The sequence below is a fragment of the Neomonachus schauinslandi genome, chromosome 10 (genome assembly GCF_002201575.2).
Source record: "Neomonachus schauinslandi chromosome 10, ASM220157v2, whole genome shotgun sequence".
NCBI lineage: Eukaryota > Metazoa > Chordata > Mammalia > Carnivora > Phocidae > Neomonachus > Neomonachus schauinslandi.
Genome location: NC_058412.1, coordinates 109,342,250 through 109,359,629, shown reverse-complemented (window position 1 = coordinate 109,359,629; position 17,380 = coordinate 109,342,250). Strand labels below are relative to the sequence as shown.

The window sequence follows — 17,380 nt, the reverse complement described above, 5'->3', positions numbered from 1 at the left end:
AAGAGTACCTATTGAATGGTTCCTTGTAAAATTCTGGGAAATGCAAACAGATCTATAGTAACAGAAAGCAGATCAGTATCAATGGTTCCTTGGTGTTGGAAGTAGGGAGATGTGAGCAGATTGTGGGGAGAGAACAAGGGAAGGGTTTACAAGGAGGCAAAGATAAGTTTCATTATCTTGACTGTGATGGTTTCATGAATGTATACATGTCAACATTTATGAAATTGTACATTTGAAATAGATGCAGTTTGAGTTACATCTCAATAAAGCAGGGTTTTTTGTTTTTTTTTTTTAAGCATAGGTCCATTTTCTTGTAGTCAGAGTTTATCTTTCACCAATGTACCCGGTGGAGGTAAACACTAAAATGAACTCAACACACAATCCATGCAAGGAACTGGACAATGTAACAGAAGGCAAGTTATCTGCTTTTGTTGGGAAACTTCCAGTTTGGTTAAAATGTTTTGAAAAAAAAACTCCACTGATTTTGTTTTCTTGAAAGACTTTTTTTTTTTTTAAAGATTTATTTATTTATTTGACAGAGAGAGACATAGCGAGAGAGGGAACACAAGCGGGGGGGGGGGGTGGCGGAGCAGGGAGCGCAACGCGGGGCTCGATCCCAGGAACCGGGGATCATGACCTGAGCCGAAGGCAGACGCTTAACGACTGAGCCACCCAGGCGCCCCTTTAAAGACTTATTTTCTTGGAAAATAAAGGCTGGTATTACAACTGAAGAGCTCACGCATCTTTTACTACTTTCAGGAATATCTTGGTATGGCAAAGGAAAGGACATGGGAACTAAGATTCCAGGGGCTCCTGGGTGTCTCAGCCAGTTGAGCGTCTGACTCTTGATTTTGGCATGGGTCATGATCTTAGGGTTGTGGGATCCAGCCCCATGTTGGGTTCTGCACTCAGCACGGAGTCTGAGATCCTCTTTCTGCCCCTCTCCCCTGCCCCTCCCCCTGCTCGCTCTAAAAAAATAAAATCTTTAAAAAAAGAACAAGATTCCATGAAAAAACACACACCAAGATTCCATGAATGAGAGGGAGTCTATGTAAGATTCTTTTTTTTTTTAAGATTTTATTTATTTTATTTTTTTTTTAAAGATTTTATTTATTTGACAGAGAGAGACACAGTGAGAGAGGGAACACAAGCAGGGGGAGTGGGAGAGGGAGAAGCAGGCTTCCCACGGAGCAGGGAGCCCGATGCGGGGCTCGATCCCAGGACCCTGGGATCACGACCTGAGCCGAAGGCAGACGTTTAATGACTGAGCCACCCAGGTGCCCCAAGATTTTATTTATTTGAGAGAGAGCAAGAGAGAGCACAAGCAGGGGGAGGGAGAGGGAGCAGCAGACTCCCCACTGAACAAGGAGCCAGATACGGGCTTGATCCCAGGACCCCGGGATCATGACCCAAACCAAAGGCAGATGCCCCACGGACTGAGCCACCCAGGCGCCCCTACGTAAGATTGTCTTATTAAATGATTTGTCAATGGTCAAATATGGTTTTTGAGACAATGAAGTTTGAGTTCTGTCATGCTTAACTAGCAAAGTGTGCCTACCTACTGGGGAAACGTAAAAGTCTCATCATTTTTACATCTCAAAACAAAGGCCAGGAAACATTGTAAGTAATGACATGTATGTGGCTATTTTTAAAGTTTCTTGTTTCCCAGTCATAACCGAATAAAATCTGTAAGAGAGAAGCCAAGTGTCTAGTACTATAATATGCTTATGTGACCAAGTGAAAAGAAACTAATTTATCTCCATTCTGCTCTTATGATAGATTTGAAGTCTATGCTGGGAAGCTGAAGGAAAGGTTATGAAACCCCCTGTGGGCAATGGGAGCTACATAGTGAAATGGGGTGGAGATGGGAAATGCAGAGGCAGAATGATGGGGATATGGAACACACTTGCTTACAGAGTGAGAGTTCCAGAATTGGGATGGGGTTTGAAGGGAGTGGAAAAGACTAAGGATTGGTAGGGGAGGGGACAAGGAGTTTTTAGAGAACACGATGGCAAGCAATGGAGAGGGCCGGATGAGACCGGGTAACTCATATTACTTTCTTCTCCTGTCAATTTTCAGGAGAAAAATTTGAAATTTTTGGACCAGTTTTCTCCAGTGACATTGAGAAGCTCCAGAGTCACAAGTATAAAAGTGTCCAGACAGAAAAGGGTTTTGAAGAAAGGCAGAAAAGAGTGAACAAGAGGTTGGGCACACTGAGGCAGCTGAAGAGGGCTGCTCCAAGGATGAGTTTTTGTTAACAAAAAGAAACAATTTTTGCAACAATAACAAATCTAAAATCTTAACTCCCTAACAAAAGGCTTTTTTTTCTACGTTCCCTTCCACTTTTTGTCTATACCAAAGAAAACCAAGCTTGTTTGTCTCTTTTGATTCTCAACCACCCTGTCAACGTTGCTCTCTAAAGGGTTTTATTAATTCACATTGTCTGTACCAGTTTCCCCAGCACCAGCGGCTTAATTTAACAGCTTACTTTCATTTGCAAGTGGTTAATTGCCAGCAACAGTCAACACTTTTCTGATCTGCTATTTCATCTCCTTTTGTGTGAGTTTGCCAAGGTAAAATTTTAATAACAAGTATGGAAACTCAATACAAGAAATCTGCATCCCTCTCTTCCCCCCAATTCTACTTCAAGATGATTTAGTGTGTCTCCATGTTACCCTATTTTTCTGCCCCACAGCACCTATCAGCTTACTACCATGCTCCTTCCTCCCCCGCCCCCCCCACCCAACGCCACCATCTGGCCCACACTCCACCCCTGATGCTTAGTAGTATCACAAACTTAGAGTCAACACCACTTGTCAAAGCTGAAACTCTGTACTCTTTCTTAACTTCCTTACAGAGTTTGTCACAGCCTCTTACCACCCCCCCACCTTAGAATTCTCCCTCAGCCCCCCCAAGTCCCACCCCCCCAACAAAGAGGTTGGTCTGTGTTTAGTTTGCTCCCATTGTGCATTATATCTATTAAATAATAGATTTCTAATCAGTCTTCCACTTGAGTTTGGAAGCTTGTTTCGTTCCAACCACTTAATGAGTGTCCACCCAGTGCCAAGAGTTGTGCAGATAACTAAGGTATGTGTACATGTCCAGAAATAGATGAATGTTGAATGTATACCTGAATGCATAACACTGGAAAATACAGGTGAGAACTCACCAGATCCAAAACTCCAAATAAAATATTGACAGTTTCAACTCAGCCCTTGCTATTTTCCAATCCCAAAGAGCAGCCGACAACAGGGGACCCCTCCGGGATCTTTAAGCACACCTGTGTTCTGGTAAGGGTGGAAATGAGTGTGTGAGATAGCAGGAAGGACACGTTCAATGATTTTTAAATAGTGTGAGGTGAAAGGGCCAAGGCTGGAGAGGGCCCAGAGGCAGCTCCCCAACTCTTCAGATCATGGTTTGGGAAACCCATCCCCTCACACAGGAAGATGCCACTCTGTTCTTCCATGCCTTTATTAGTGACAGCAATGGACAAGAACAATGCCAGGCATAACAGACACCCTGACCCAGCACCGGGGGTGGCAAGCAGGCCCTGTAGGGCCACTGGCACATCCAGCCCCAGTCCAAGATCCAGTCTACCCAGGCCATGTCCCCGAATGGGCAGGAGGCTGTCTGTCCAGTTTGTTTGTGTGGATCAGTCTGTCTGAGTGTCTGAGCCGCTGCCTGCAGGGCCCCCCCATCCTCGGCACGTGGTAGGGGCTGTTGGGAGCACAGCGTGGCATCCCCCGGTGGACCACTGGGCCCCGGTGCTGACCATGGGGGATAGGGCCAGGGACTGGAGGTGGCAGGGGGCCAGGCACAAAGTTCACTCCAGGGCCACATCCTACAAAAGAACCAGCCATTATCAGAGAGCGGGCTTCTGACCAGGTGAGCCCAGCTCTGCCTCCGGGCAGCTTTAATCCTCCAGGGTGAGCTTCTCTGGGCTTCTGTTTCCCCATCTACAAAATGGCAACACCACTTCCCCTACCTCCAAATCAGCAAATTATGACAATCAAAGAGTTGATTAACGAGTCTACAGATGTTGTTGTAGATCCAGCAGTGACTGAACCCAATCCTGGGGGCACAAGGAGCTACCCAACTCCTCTCAGTCCACCTGGGCATGGGAGGCTAGGCTGGGGAAGGTGCACAGGGAGGCTGGGAGAGGTGGGAGGGGAGACTGCGGAGGCACCTACCTAAGTGGGATGACATCGAGAAGTCTTCTGTTGAATTATAATTGAAGAATTCGTGGGGTGGGAAGGGCTGGCCTGGGAAAAAAGGGGTGTCCTGGGGCAGGGGTGGAAACAAGGGAGGTGGCGAGGGCTGAGGAATGGGGTAGGGGAAAGGCATGGGAGGGGGCAGGGGAGAGAGCTGGGGTGGGGGCAAGGCCAGCTGCTCCCCGAAGTCTGGGGGCTGCCCATGGCTCCCCTGGAACGGATGATCCGGCTCTCGCCAGTCCTCAATCCACGGGTCTAAGAACGGGATGGTTGTTTGTTTTAGGCCTGAGAGCCAGGCCGCCCAGAATTCTGGTTGTCCACACTCTTAAACCTTTCTTCCCTCCTATTGGAGAAAAAGGCCACCAGGCGGGGGCACCCTCTGCTTCCTACCCCATCTTCCTCATTCTCTCTCATTTCAGGCCAAGCCCAGGGTACGTTTCTTCTTCCTTGCCTTTCTCAAAGTCACAGATCTGCCTTTGCTCTGACCTCATGCTCCCCTCTAGAGCCTTCTCCCTTTGTATGCCCGGTTCCTGTATCTGTAGCTTTTTCCTCTCCTAGCTCCTCCCCACAGACCAACAAATGAGCCTAAGAAGTCTTCTCTCTAGACACCACGAGACCCTGTCATGTTGTGGATCTCACAACCCACAGCACCTAAGAGGTCTGCCTGAGCCAAACTCACCAGTCACATCCTCCCACCTCACTCTTCCTTTTCACATCCCTATTTCTGGACCTCCAAACTGAGTTCAGAAGACCTAAGCCACCACAAACTAGCCTTACAACCATTAGAGCACCCCTCTCTTCGCTGGGGATTAGTTCTCATCTAAAAAACAAGGAAACCCAACCATTATATAATCAAAGTCCTAATCCACCTCCTCAAGGCTCTGACTCCTGGCTACCAAGTCCTAGTTTACCTCCGTGACATTCCTGGCCTCTGTGTCCTCACACCCTCTAGTGCTGCTATAAACAGCCTTCTAACATGACTTGTGCCTCCAACTCAACAAACACTACCCTGTAGGTACCATGTACATAGCAATTGTGCTGGACACCAAGGCCAAAAGGGATGAGCTGGCAACAAGGTAGGAACCTCGCCCTTTGAGGACGTGATCCAGGGGGAAAGCAGACATGGAAACAATCAGCCACCATGCTCCTTTTGAGAGCAAGCAGGAACTGAGAGGCCTGACAGCACCAGCTGAGGGGTTTCTTTGCTTCTGCAACATCGAATGACTGCCCTTCCTCCATTTCCGTCTTTCCACCCTCCTAACCCCATGCCTAGCTTGAAGTCCCCCCATTTCTTCCCTATTCATCTGTGGGATAGGGGTCTTTTGACACGCTGCCTTATGTGCTCAAAGCTTACATGAACTCACGTACAGAGATGACTATATGCTAGACCATACGGAACCAGAACTTGGATCAAAATGTTGCTCCCGTGATCTCACCCTCCCCAGGGGATGAGAAAGGTGCACTCAGGAGCCACAACAATCCTTCAAGAGACCTCTACTCCCTGAGTACTCTGTCCTATTCTGTTTCTGAGCCCTATGCTCTAAGAACCCCCTCTGCATCACTCTCCTACTCCCTTGTGGTAGGGCTCACCAGAGGGATAGTCACGCTTGGGCAGCTCCACGCCCCAGGCATCGGCCACGTGGGTCAGAAGCAAGTGTGAGAGGTGGCGGTGTGCGTGTTGGTCCCAGTGGACACCGTCCCGGTGACGGTGCTGTACCGCATGCCGAAAATGAAAGTGGAGGTCGAGGACATCAAAGCAGTGGTCCCCGGCCAGTGTTGCACTGTAGAAGTTCCCTTCAACCACATCCCGCCGCAGAGACCCTGCCAGGGGCTGGAGCTGAGTAAGAAAGTGCAGCATCTAAGAGCCGCACAATGAAGCAGGGTCGGGAGGGAAGGCTCTCTGTCTACCAGTCAGCTGCCTCCTCCCCCATCCTGAAGGGCCTCAGTCACTTGCCTCTGGCAGAAGGAAACCCCCAGTGACACGCTCCCCCAAGGGCATGGCCATGTTCCACACCAGCAGGCACGAATCTGGCAACACCTGGTCCATGCGCACAAACACCCGCTCCAGGTTCTCCCGGTAGCTCTCCATCGAGCAGCGGCCATACCTGTCGGACAGCACGTAGGGTGGGCAAGAGCACAGGGTGGATAGCCTCTGAGCCATACCTCCACCCCCAACCAGTATTTCCCTCTCCCCCCGCCCCAACCTGGAGAGATCCCAGAGGCAGGAGTTGATGATCACCAGGTCCGGGGCAGGCCCATATGTCAGCTCCTCCAGGACGCCCTCGAGGTACTCGGAGTAAACGCGGGTGAGGAAGTAGAAGCGCACAAGGTGGTGGCCAGAACCCGAGCAGAACTGGCGGACCTCCCGGTATTGCGTCCCGTTGTGTAGCTCGCCCAGCTGACCCCCAGCCACCAGCTGGTCCTGTTCAAAGCTCAGCTCCCCCTGCCCACCCCCCCACCCAGCTGGTCAGACCCATGCCAGGGAGGAAGACCCTGCCAGGCCAGGGTCTGTGCCCACCCACCACTGGCGTGGCTACCAAGCTTCCCTCACCTTGGCTTTCAACTGGGCGGCTGTGAGCAGTGAGTCCCTCTGGAGCAAGAGCACTAGGTCCTTGTACACAGCCCGCTGGACTGCAGAGAGACAGAGATCCTGAGGCTAAAACAAGCCTCACCCCACCCTAGCTCCTCCCAAGTCCAGGCCTCCCATCTTCCCAAGGCTGGGGCTGCCCAACACCACCTCTGTGGAGCTCATTACAGAGGCAGGAGAAAAGGTGAGGTTAAAAAAATCCTGGTACTACCTCTGCCTCTGGCGGTGCACCACCCCCAACTTAGTACACAGTGCCCCAATCACCTGGCAGAAGTAAGTCGGCCAAGTCACCCAGGAGACAGACTACACAATCCATTGCTCCCATGAAGGAAAGTATGGGAGACTGTCAGGGAGCAAAATGCTGAGCAAGGATGGGGTAAAAAATGTGACAGACTACATCGGTCAGGACACCTGTGGAAGATTGCATGGGGAAATAAAAAACAGAACACCTACTGGACTGGAAGAGACTAGGGGTCAGAAAGGAGATTTGGGATGGTGACAAAGGGTCCAGTCATAGAAAACAGACTGAAGGTGCGGGGCTAGGTAGTGTGAACCTAGAGGGGCACTCACTTGAGTCCCCCAAGATGACCACGAACTTGTTGTGTAGCAGCTGCTGGACTTCCGAGGCCTGGAAGTGGACCATGGCGCTTCGCAGGGGGAGGCGCGGCTCCTCGTTCTCCAGACAGAAGACCATGCCGCCGCTGCCAATGACGGGCTGCGGGGAGAGGCCACTAAGCCGTGCGCGGGCGGGGACTCTGGACAGGTCGGCCCCAGGGCCCGCCCCGGGATAAATGAGACCTGCGCCGGCCCCTCCCGGGCTGCTCAGGGCTACGGAGGCGAGGTGGCGGCGGCACAGTGGGACCCATGGTGGCGCCTTGCCTCGGTCCCACTTGGCACCAGAGGCGGGGGGTCGCCAGCCCACGGGCCACCAGGGCACCGAGGCGCTTCCCGCGCGGCGCCGCCCTGCGCCTCGCCACGTGCCCGCCGCCGCCCCGCGCATGCGCGCGCCCGCTAGCGCCAATTACCGAGTCCCGGGGCTCCGCACCGTTCACCCACGCCCGGGGCAGGCCCGCGCACCGCGCGCCTCGCCCTCTGGGGGCTCCGGGCCTAGCCTCATGTTCCCGCGCCCCGGGAGGCCAGTCGGTTCTGCACAGCTCGCGCCCGGCGCAACCCGTGCGTCCCGGTTAGCCGTCGGTGCGCAGCCCAGAGCCCAGCGCTCTCCATGCGTGCGTCGCGGCGGCCCCGACGGCCCCTCGGGCCTCGGAGCCCCGGGCGGCGACGCTCACAGCTTCCACTTCCGGTCACCCATGTCCCGCCCTGCGCGACCCCCGGCGCCCGAGGAGACAGGAAGGCGGCGGGGGTGGCCGCGGCGGGGGGCAGGGGCCCGGGCCGGGCCCACCCGGGCGGGCACGAGGCCCGGGTGTGGGCGGGGGCGCGGCGGCGGCCGAGTGCAGCTGCCCACAGTGGTGATGGCCGTGGCGGCATCCTCGCCACGTGATCCGGACGGGCGGAAGCGGAAGTGCCGGCCCGGAGCCCGTGCTAGGAGGGTGTCCCTTCGGCGCTGCCCAGCCGCCGCCTGCACCAGCCATGGACTGCTACACAGCGAATTGGAACCCGCTCGGGGATTCTGCTTTTTACCGGTGAGCCGCCCCGCCCTCCCGCCCACGGCCCGGCTTACCCCGCTCGCCTGCCGCCTTGAGTCTTCGGGCGGAGTCGGCGGCGCGCGCCCCCGTCACTGTGGGCGCTGGGGTCCGCCCCTCGCCGGCTCTCCCCCGGCGTCTACCACTTAACGCACAGCCGCCTAATGGCCAGGGGGCCGGGCCTTCCCCAGCTCCAGGAAGGAAACTGAGGCAATCACACCGCGGTCACACGAGTAGGGGCAGAGCCCAAAGCCGAAGCTCAGATCTGTCAGCCTCCGAAAGGATGCTCAGATGCCACGTTGAGGGGACGGCCTGCGGGTGACAGCGAGTGTCCAGTCTCCTGCGGGGAAGTGCTGCCAAAGTCGGACTACAGGGGCGCTCCGCGGGAGGCGGGATCGCACGGCGGGTGGGGTAACAGCAAACTGGGAGAAGGGGGCGAATCCAGGGGCCCCGCGAGTGAGGACCCTCAGCTAGGGATAACCGTCTCACGGGAGTCGTAGAGTCCTAAACGATTGAAGTGAAGTGTAAACCGATCACATCATTACCCTGATAAGGATTTTTCAGTGGCGTCGCTTCTTTGTAGGGTAACATACAAACTCCTATTGGAACATCTGTAAGTCAGCCTCTATTTATAGTTTCCCAGCTCCGTCTGCCCCCCTCCCACCCAAGTCTTGCATTCTAGTTGCACAGAATTACAGGACCCCAGTACACCACGATATTTCATGGCTTCCCATGTTTGCAACCAGCCTGCAGTTCCTTCTGTGGGTACTGCCATTGCCCTCTATCTCACTGAAGAATTTTTGCTCATCTTTCAGGGCTTAGTTCAAGGGTTCTTTCTAAAATCTTCCCTGATCCATTTCCAGTAGAATCAGCTGACTTTCCTTTCGGCCTCATGGGCCCAGTGTTATGGTCTGTTATGAATAGCACAGTAGGGCAAATTTGCATAGGGTTCTTCTGCTAAACTAAGTTCCTCGAGGGCCAAGACTATGTTTATCTATGTCCAGTGCATCTTTAGAACAGTGCCTGTTATGTAGTACTTGCCCAATACAATTTTAAAAAGTATTTTTTTAGGGGCGCCTGGGTGGCTCAGTTGGTTAAGCGACTGCCTTCGGCTCAGGTCATGATCCTGGAGTCCTGGGATCGAGTCCCGCATCGGGCTCCCTGCTCAGCAGGGAGTCTGCTTCTCCCTCTGACCCTCCCCCCTCTCATGCTCGCTCTATCTCATTCTCTCTCTCAAATAAATAAATAAAATCTTTAAAAAAAAAAAAAGTATTTTTTTAAATACTTTATTGGTGTCGACTAAAGGTTATGAAGATACTGCACTGGGGTCGTATTTCAATACAAAGTACTCTTTTGTGTTAGTGAAAACTATACCATTGTTATTCACATGTTAAAACTTTTCAGTGTAATTTTTGATACACAGAATGTCAGCTCCTTTTTTTTTTTAAGATTTTAAAAAATTTATTCATTTGAGAGAGAGAGACACAGAGAGAGCACAAGCAGAGGGAGAGGCAGAGGGATAGTGAGAAGCAGACTCCACGCTGAGCAGAGAGCCTGGACCTGGGGCTGGATCCCAGGACCCTGGAGATCATGGCCTGAGCCAAAGGCAGACGCTTAACCATCTGAGCCACCCAGGCGCCCCAGAATGTCAGCTCTTAACATTCCAAGAAGGACAAATGCTTTTGTGGCGATTTTTAGAGATCTGTTGCATTTGTTGTTTATTCATAATTCTTACCTCTTATAAATATGCATATGAAATATGCAGTATGAAAAAAATGCAGAAATTTAACTAAAAAGCAGTAAGGTCAGTAGGAAGTAACGATTTCAACTGTTTTTGTGGAGAAGGTATGCCATTTGACAAAAGCAGCCATGTAACTTAGTGTTTCATACATCATACACTTTTAAAAATATGAACTTGTATTACTTTGGAAAATACATGTCGCCTACAAAAGTTTGTTAAACCAGAGAATGCTAAAGACGATTACCTCATTACCACAGAACTCCTGTTTCTCACATGCAGTCTTAGCTTTGTTGATACACCAGGGAAGTTTTTTTTTTTTAAAGATTTTATTTATTTATTTGAGAGAGAGAGAACGAGAGACAGAGAGCAGGAGAGGGAGGAGGGTCAGAGGGAGGAGAAGCAGACTCCCCGCCGAGCAGGGAGCCCGATGCGGGACTCGATCCCGGGACTCCAGGATCATGACCTGAGCCGAAGGCAGTCGCTTAACCGACTGAGCCACCCAGGCGCCCCCACCAGGGAAGTTTTAAATGAGTCTAAGTGTTGAGTGCATGCCACAGACATGACCTATCTGGCTAGCCATCTTACCTGTGGTGTGCTGCCAGAAAGAATAGAGGTCTAAGCCTTGCTGTGGAGAATGTATGATTTTCGATAATGGATGTTGAGCCGTTCTGTGTACTAGACACTATGTTAAGTATTTTATATGTATTAACTTGTTTGTCTCATGACCCCATGAGGTAGGTATCGTTATTAGCCCCATCTTACTAATAAGGAAACTGAGGCACAGAGAGGTTAGGTGGCCAGGTTACACAGCTGGTAAGTGGTGGAGCCAGGCTTTGAATCCAGTGTTCTTCTAGAACCTGTGTTAAAGCATAGGGTTTTTGGTTGTTGTTGTTGTTTTAACAGGAAAATACAGCATATTCTAGCTTCGCCAGAGTGGAAATATTTTAAATGCAGCTATTTGGTTTTACTCATATTTGTGCATAGCTTTATGCCAGGATATGTTCCAATAAGTAAATGAATGATACAAGCATTGCATTTCGAGTCCTGTCTGCAGGACAGGATTCTTTTGTGTTGGAAGTAATGTTCTGGAAAGCTCACTGAATTTGGGAAGGGAAGGAGAGGGCATGGTTACTAGTTCTTATAGGGCTCCAGAATTTAAGCCATTTTTATCTTGAAAACCAAACTTGGATTAATCCTGTTTATTAATTTTGCCCAACCCTTTGCAGGGCTGAATGTGTATCAACCAATAAAGAGACATGGACCCTGTCTGCTCTCATAGAGCTTATAGCCAGCAGGAGAGACAGTTGATAACCATTAATGACTCAGTATTTGTTTAATCATAATCACTGTAAAGGAGAGCTATAAGGTCCTAAGAGAGTATAATAGACTGGGAGGTTAGAAGTAAAGAAGACTTAATGAAAGAAACAATAATGCCTCATCCAGGAGATGAGTAAACGTAGGTGCAGGGAGTGTGATGAAAAAGAGCATATACAAAGGTCCTGAGGCTGGAAAGACTAGGACACTCTCAATCATCTAAACAAAGAGAGCCAGTGTGGCTGGATTGCCAGGAGTGTATGTGTTTGTGTGTGTGTATGTGTGTGTAAATAAGTAAGTTCCTTTCGGAAGGAGCAAGCAATAGGCCAGGGAGAGGTTGATGATGGGGAACACTGGGGCAATAATGTTGGAAATAGAAGGGGATGCGTCAGAAGAGTTTTAGGGAACAAAATCAAAGGAGATTGTCATGGGTTGCACTGGGTAGGAAAGAGGTAGAGCAAGGAATTGAGGATGACTGGATTTTTGGCTTAAGATGAGAAAGGAGAGTGAGTTTTGTGGGGAAAGGGTTAGCTTGGTTTTGGACACATTGCTTCAGGTACTTTAGTAGAAACATCCCTTATGGTAAGGGAAAGGAGACAAGATACATTATGTACTCCTGAAACTGTTCTTAGAAGAGAGATTTGACTATTTTAGTAGGGGTTTTTTTTGGGGGGGGGACATATAAACACAAACATTTTTTTAAGATTTTATTTTTAAATAATCTCTACACCCAACATGGGGCTCAAACTTACACCCCCAAAAGCAAGAGTCACATGTTCTACTGACTGAGCAGCCAGGTGTCCCTAAATCTGAACATTTAAAAAAAGTTGTGGTTAGGGGCGTCTAGGTGGCTCAGTCAGTTGGGCATCCAACTCTTGATTTCACCTCAGGTCATGATCTCAGGGTTGTGAGATCAAGCCCCGTGTCGGGCTCCCTGCTCAGTGGGGAGTCTGCTTGAGATTCTCTCTCTCCCTCTCCCTCTGCCCCTCCCCCCAGAAATAAAAAATAAATCTTTAAAAATGGTGGTTAAATATACATAACATAAAATTCACTACCTTAACCTTCTAAAGGATAGTCCAGTAGTGTTAAGTATATTCATGTTGTGCAGTGAAATCTCCAGAACTTTTTCATCTTGCAAAGTTGAAATTCTATAACCATTAAATAATAACTCCCCATGTTCCCCTTCCCCCAGCCACCATTCTGTTTTCTGTTTCTATGAATTTGACTATGGTAGAGAGTGGAAGCATACAGTATTTGCCTTTTTGCGACTGGTTTATTTCACTTAGCATACTGTCCTGTCCTCAAGACTTACCCATATTGTAGCCTATGTTAAAATTTCATTCCTTCTTAAGGCTGAATAATATTGTACGTATATAACACATTTTATTTATGCAATATTCCATCAATGGATACTTGGGTTACTTCTGTCTCATGGCTATTATGAATAATGCTGCTATGAACCTGGGTGTACAAATGTCCCTTTGAGACTATTTTCAGTTCTTTTGGATATATACCCTGAATAGAATTGCTGGATAACATGTAATTCTGTGTTTATTTATTTGAAGAACCATCAGACTCTTCCTTGGCAGCTACACCATTTTACATTCCACCAACAATGTACAGGAGTTCTTTAGTCGTATTTATTTTTATTTTTTAAAGACTTTATTTTTAAGTAAAGTCTACAACGTGGGGCTCAAACTCACAACCCTAAGATCAAGAGTTGCATGCTCCACCAGCTGAGCCAGCCAGGCGCCCCGATAGTATTTATTTATTTATTTTTTAAAGATTTTATTTATTTATTTCACAGAGAGAGAGAGACAGCGAGAGCAGGAACACAAGCAGGGGGAGTGGGAGAGGGAGAAGGAGGCTTCCTGCTGAGCAGGGAGCCCGATGTGGGCCTTGATCCCAGGATCCTAGGACCACAGCCTGAGCTGAAGGCAGACGTTTAATGACTGAGCCACCCAGGTGCCCCAATAGTATTTATTTTTGAGGCAAATTGGAGTCATAGGATTTCAGGAGTGATGATGGGCTCTCTTGGACCTGAAGATTTTGGAATAGATTATTCCCCAAGGCTAGACCTGATGTGCCTCTCCCTCCCCAGTGGCCCAGTAGTCCAGCCTGGGTCCTGGAGGCAAAGGCTGGAGATCACCTATTTTCATACAAGGGCTTTTCTCGCACTGTGGTGGAGCGTACTTTTCCAGAAATTCAGCTGCACAGCCACAGGGATTTCTTCAGTGTTTCCTGGAGGGGGCTGGTATCGAGGCTACGAGAAGCTGCTAGGTTTAGTGATTTCCTTGTATTGGAATCCAGGGTCTGTTTACTGCTGCTGAGATTTCCACTTCCAGGTCGTGGAAGTAGAAGAGAAAGATATGACTGGCCTTCCTGATCGAAGGTATGGCTGTCCTTACAAGAGTCCACACCCCTAGGCTCTTCTGAGAGGCCGCCCTCCCTGCTGCCCTTCACTCTGCCTCTCCATACCCCATGCCACCCTTTGAGCACAGCTTGAGTCACCCAGCTGTCCCTGGGAAGCTTTCTTTACCTCAAAGGCCTGGGGAGGTAGTCCGTGTTTTGTTGCTCTTGACTCCCTGACCCTTACTCCTATCCCCCTTGGAGGGGCTCTGCCTCCTTCCCAGCCAGGTCTGTGCTGCCAACCTCCTGAACCACATCCCTCACTGACTGACTGGAGAGCCTCCTGCGCATCCCAGCTCTTGACACTTTCCAGAGTGACTTACGTGGCCACCTGTCTTCACGGTTCCCTGAGCTCTACTCAAGTGATTTTCTCTACATCAGCCACCCTCCACCCTGCACCTGTGCTCTTCCAGAATTGCTTCGCCTCTGAAACACTCAATTCAGGCAGCCCCCTGTCTGACCATAAGCTCCTGTCCTCACTGATACTCTGATACCTCCTGATACACCTGTCCTTCAACCTCACTGTCTGCATGTGGAAAGAAACCTTCTCTTTCTGTCCGCATGCAGAGCCCACTTCTATAAATGTGTCCCTCCCTGTCCAGTTTGGAGTACACTCACAGTCAGTCATTTCAGTTTCTTGCCTTTCCCCTGACAACCTTGTTCCTTTGTCCTTTGGTTGCACCTGCCTGGCACGGAGCCACCTCCCAGTGCACCAAGCACTCACCGTCTCTCCCTGTGCCTAGGCTGCTGCTCAGTGCTGCCAGGCAGGCCACACACAGCCAGGTTGGGACTACAGCAGATCGATGCCCACCAGCCTCAACTGGGTCCTCAGTCTTTTTATGGGGGGTCAGCCTACACTCATCACGAGGCATTGTGTAATCTTTTAAAAGATTACACAAAGAAACAATTGAAATAATTCGGAAATACTGAAAATCGTAGTCTCCCTGGCCTCTCCTCCCCAACAGTTGACTTCACCTTGTATTTCTGAGAGAACTGGAAGTCATCGAGAGAACTGGAAGTCTGCATAGAAGGCCTAGACTTTCCCCTACCAAACCTGACCCAGTGAGATGTGCCCCTGTCTCCCTGTCCTCCCAGAAACTATGTGCCATCCACCCACACCCTCCTTCAGCTACAGTGTTTCTCCAGCTGTTGTCCAGGACCCCTTGCATCAAGATCACCTGAGATGGTGGCTAGGTGAAGCTTCCATAGCCAGACATACTCCCTTATCTCTGGGATGGGTCCTAGAAATTTGATCTGTATCTCCCCATCCTAACAAAAAATAAACTCCCCCATTCCACAGGTCCCTCCTTCCCACCCCATTTTTCTCTACCCACTCCAGCCAGAGGTCCAAAGACCGCCATCTACATTTGCTTCTGTTTTCTCTCTTCCCACTGACCATTCACTCTGGTCTGACCACCTTGTTCTTAGTGACATTCTGTCACTTCAGTGGACAGATCTCAGGCCTCATCTGAGCTGCACTCACTGGAACACTGGATAAAGAGGAGTCCTCACTTCTTTCTTGGGAATTGAATTCAGCCATCTACTAGGAACATTTTCAGGTGTACAACAAAGTACATCATCATCACTTGGGCTTAAAAATTGTTGTGTTGCAATCTTTGCTTCAGCACTTTGGAAGTTAAAATATTTTATTAAGAAAAAGTTCAGGGGCACCTGGGTGGCTCAGTTTGTTAAGTGGCTGCCTTCAGCTCAGGTCATGGTCCTAGGGTCCTGGGATCGAGCCCCGTGTTGGGCTCCCTGCTCAGCGAGAGTCTGCTTCTCCTCCCTCTGCCTGCTGCTCTGCCTGCTTGTGCGCTCTCTCTGTCAAATAAATAAACAAAATCTTAAAAAAAAAAAGAAAAAGAAAAATTTCAAATATATGTAAACATAGTAAGAGTAATTTAGTGGACACCCATGTACTCCTCATCCAGCTGCAGTAAAGATCAACACTGTCATTTTCTTTTCATCTTTACCTTTCCCTCTTTTACACACTTTTTTTGGGACTATTTAAAAGCTAACTCCAGACACATCTTTTTTTTTTTTTCAGACACATCTTTTCAATCAAATACTTTTTCTGGTGTATTTTTTTTTTTTAAAGATTTTATTTATTTATTTGAGACAGAGAGAATGAGAGACAGAGAGCACGAGAGGGAGGAAGGTCAGAGGGAGAAGCAGACTCCCTGCCGAGCAGGGAGCCCGATGTGGGACTTGATCCCGGGACTCCAGGATCATGACCTGAGCCGAAGGCAGTCGCTTAACCAACTGAGCCACCCAGGCGCCCTGGTGTATTTTTTTTTTTAAAGATTTTATTTGGGGGGGCGCCTGGGTGGCTCAGTTGTTAAGCGTCTGCCTTTAGCTCAGGTCATGTTCCCCGGGGTCCTGGGATCGAGCCCCGTATCGGGCTCCCTGCTCAGCGGGGAGCCTGCTTCTCCCTCTCCCACTCCCCCTGCTTGTGCTTCCTCCATCGCTGTGTCTCTCTCTGTCAAATAAATAAATAAAATCTTAAAAAAAACAAAAAAGAGGGGCGCCTGGGTGGCCCAGTTGGTTAAGCGACTGCCTTCAGCTCAGGTCATGATCCTGGAGTCCCAGGATCGAGTCCCGCATCAGGCTCCCAGCTCAGCAGGGAGTCTCCTTCTCCCTCTGATCCTCCTCCCTCTCATGCTCTCTATCTCTCATTCTTTCTCTCTCAAATAAATAAATAAAATCTTTTAAAAAAAAAAGATTTTATTTGGGAGAGAGAGAGAGCCGCTTGGCGGGGGGTAGGGGGCAGAAGGGGAGGGAGAGAGACAAGCAGACTCTGCACTGAGCGTGACTCGGGGCTGATCCCAAGACCCTGAGATCATGACCTGAGTTGAAACCAAGAGTCTGATGCTCAACTGAGCCACCCAGGCGCCCCTTTCTGTTGTATTTTAAAGTAAGTGGCAGGGGTGCCTGACTGGCTCATTTGCTAGAGCATGCAACTCTTGATCTTAGGGTTATAAGTTAGAGCCCCAAGTTGGGTGTGGAGATTATTTAAAAATAAAATCTTAAAAAAAAATAAATTACACAACATCAATGTGTATTACTTTTAAAAAATGACATTTTTTTTCCTATAAAAATGCAGTCTTTCCTATAAATCTGCAATACTCTTTTACACCTAACAAAGTTAACATTTAAAATCGTCTAACAACCAGTCCTTAATACTTCTCCAGTTGTCTTCAAAGTGTCTTTTTATAACCAGTTTGTTCAAATCAAGACCCAAACTAGAATTCCTCGTTTGTTTACCTCTCTTAATTAAGTCTTTTGTAAACTTGAACATTACTATCCCCACTCCCGCCCTTACCTTTTGTTTTCATGACATTGACTTGTTTAAGAGACAATAACTTTCTTGATTTGTCCCATTGCTTCCCTGTGGTGCCTTTGAACTTTATTCTCTATCATAGCCTGTATTTCCTGAAACTGTATATTAGATCTAGAGGCTTGAATAGATTTCAGGGTGAAC

At 49.2% G+C, this 17,380-nt stretch overlaps 2 protein-coding genes across 9 annotated transcripts in view; one reads left to right on the top strand and one right to left on the bottom strand.

Annotated features, from left to right (window-relative positions):
* Window positions 1-3,456: 3,456 nt before the first annotated feature.
* On the bottom strand, window positions 3,457-8,093 carry PCED1A (PC-esterase domain containing 1A). 6 transcript variants are annotated; one of them, XM_021689073.1, is made up of 8 exons: window positions 7,824-8,093; window positions 7,369-7,513; window positions 6,763-6,842; window positions 6,416-6,654; window positions 6,166-6,316; window positions 5,802-6,048; window positions 4,191-4,466; window positions 3,457-3,841 (listed from the first exon to the last, which is right to left on the bottom strand). In XM_021689073.1, exons 2-8 carry the CDS (start codon window positions 7,490-7,492, stop codon window positions 3,594-3,596), a joined length of 1,365 nt encoding a protein of 454 aa, XP_021544748.1. In that variant the 5' UTR covers window positions 7,493-7,513; window positions 7,824-8,093; the 3' UTR covers window positions 3,457-3,593. The 6 variants fall into 6 exon arrangements, with proteins under 6 accessions (XP_021544748.1, XP_021544752.1, XP_021544749.1 ...); XM_021689077.2 differs by having other exon boundaries at window positions 4,191-4,262; XM_021689074.1 differs by having other exon boundaries at window positions 6,226-6,316.
* A 237-nt stretch (window positions 8,094-8,330) lies between these two features.
* VPS16 (VPS16 core subunit of CORVET and HOPS complexes) overlaps window positions 8,331-17,380 on the top strand; it is a 22,936-nt gene continuing 13,886 nt past the window's right edge. For all 3 annotated transcript variants that reach the window (XM_044918610.1, XM_021689004.1, XM_021689003.1), the window contains exon 1: window positions 8,331-8,438. In XM_044918610.1, coding sequence (XP_044774545.1) covers window positions 8,386-8,438 — 53 coding nt within the window. In that variant the 5' untranslated portion in view covers window positions 8,331-8,385. The remainder of the gene's footprint in view (window positions 8,439-17,380) is intronic.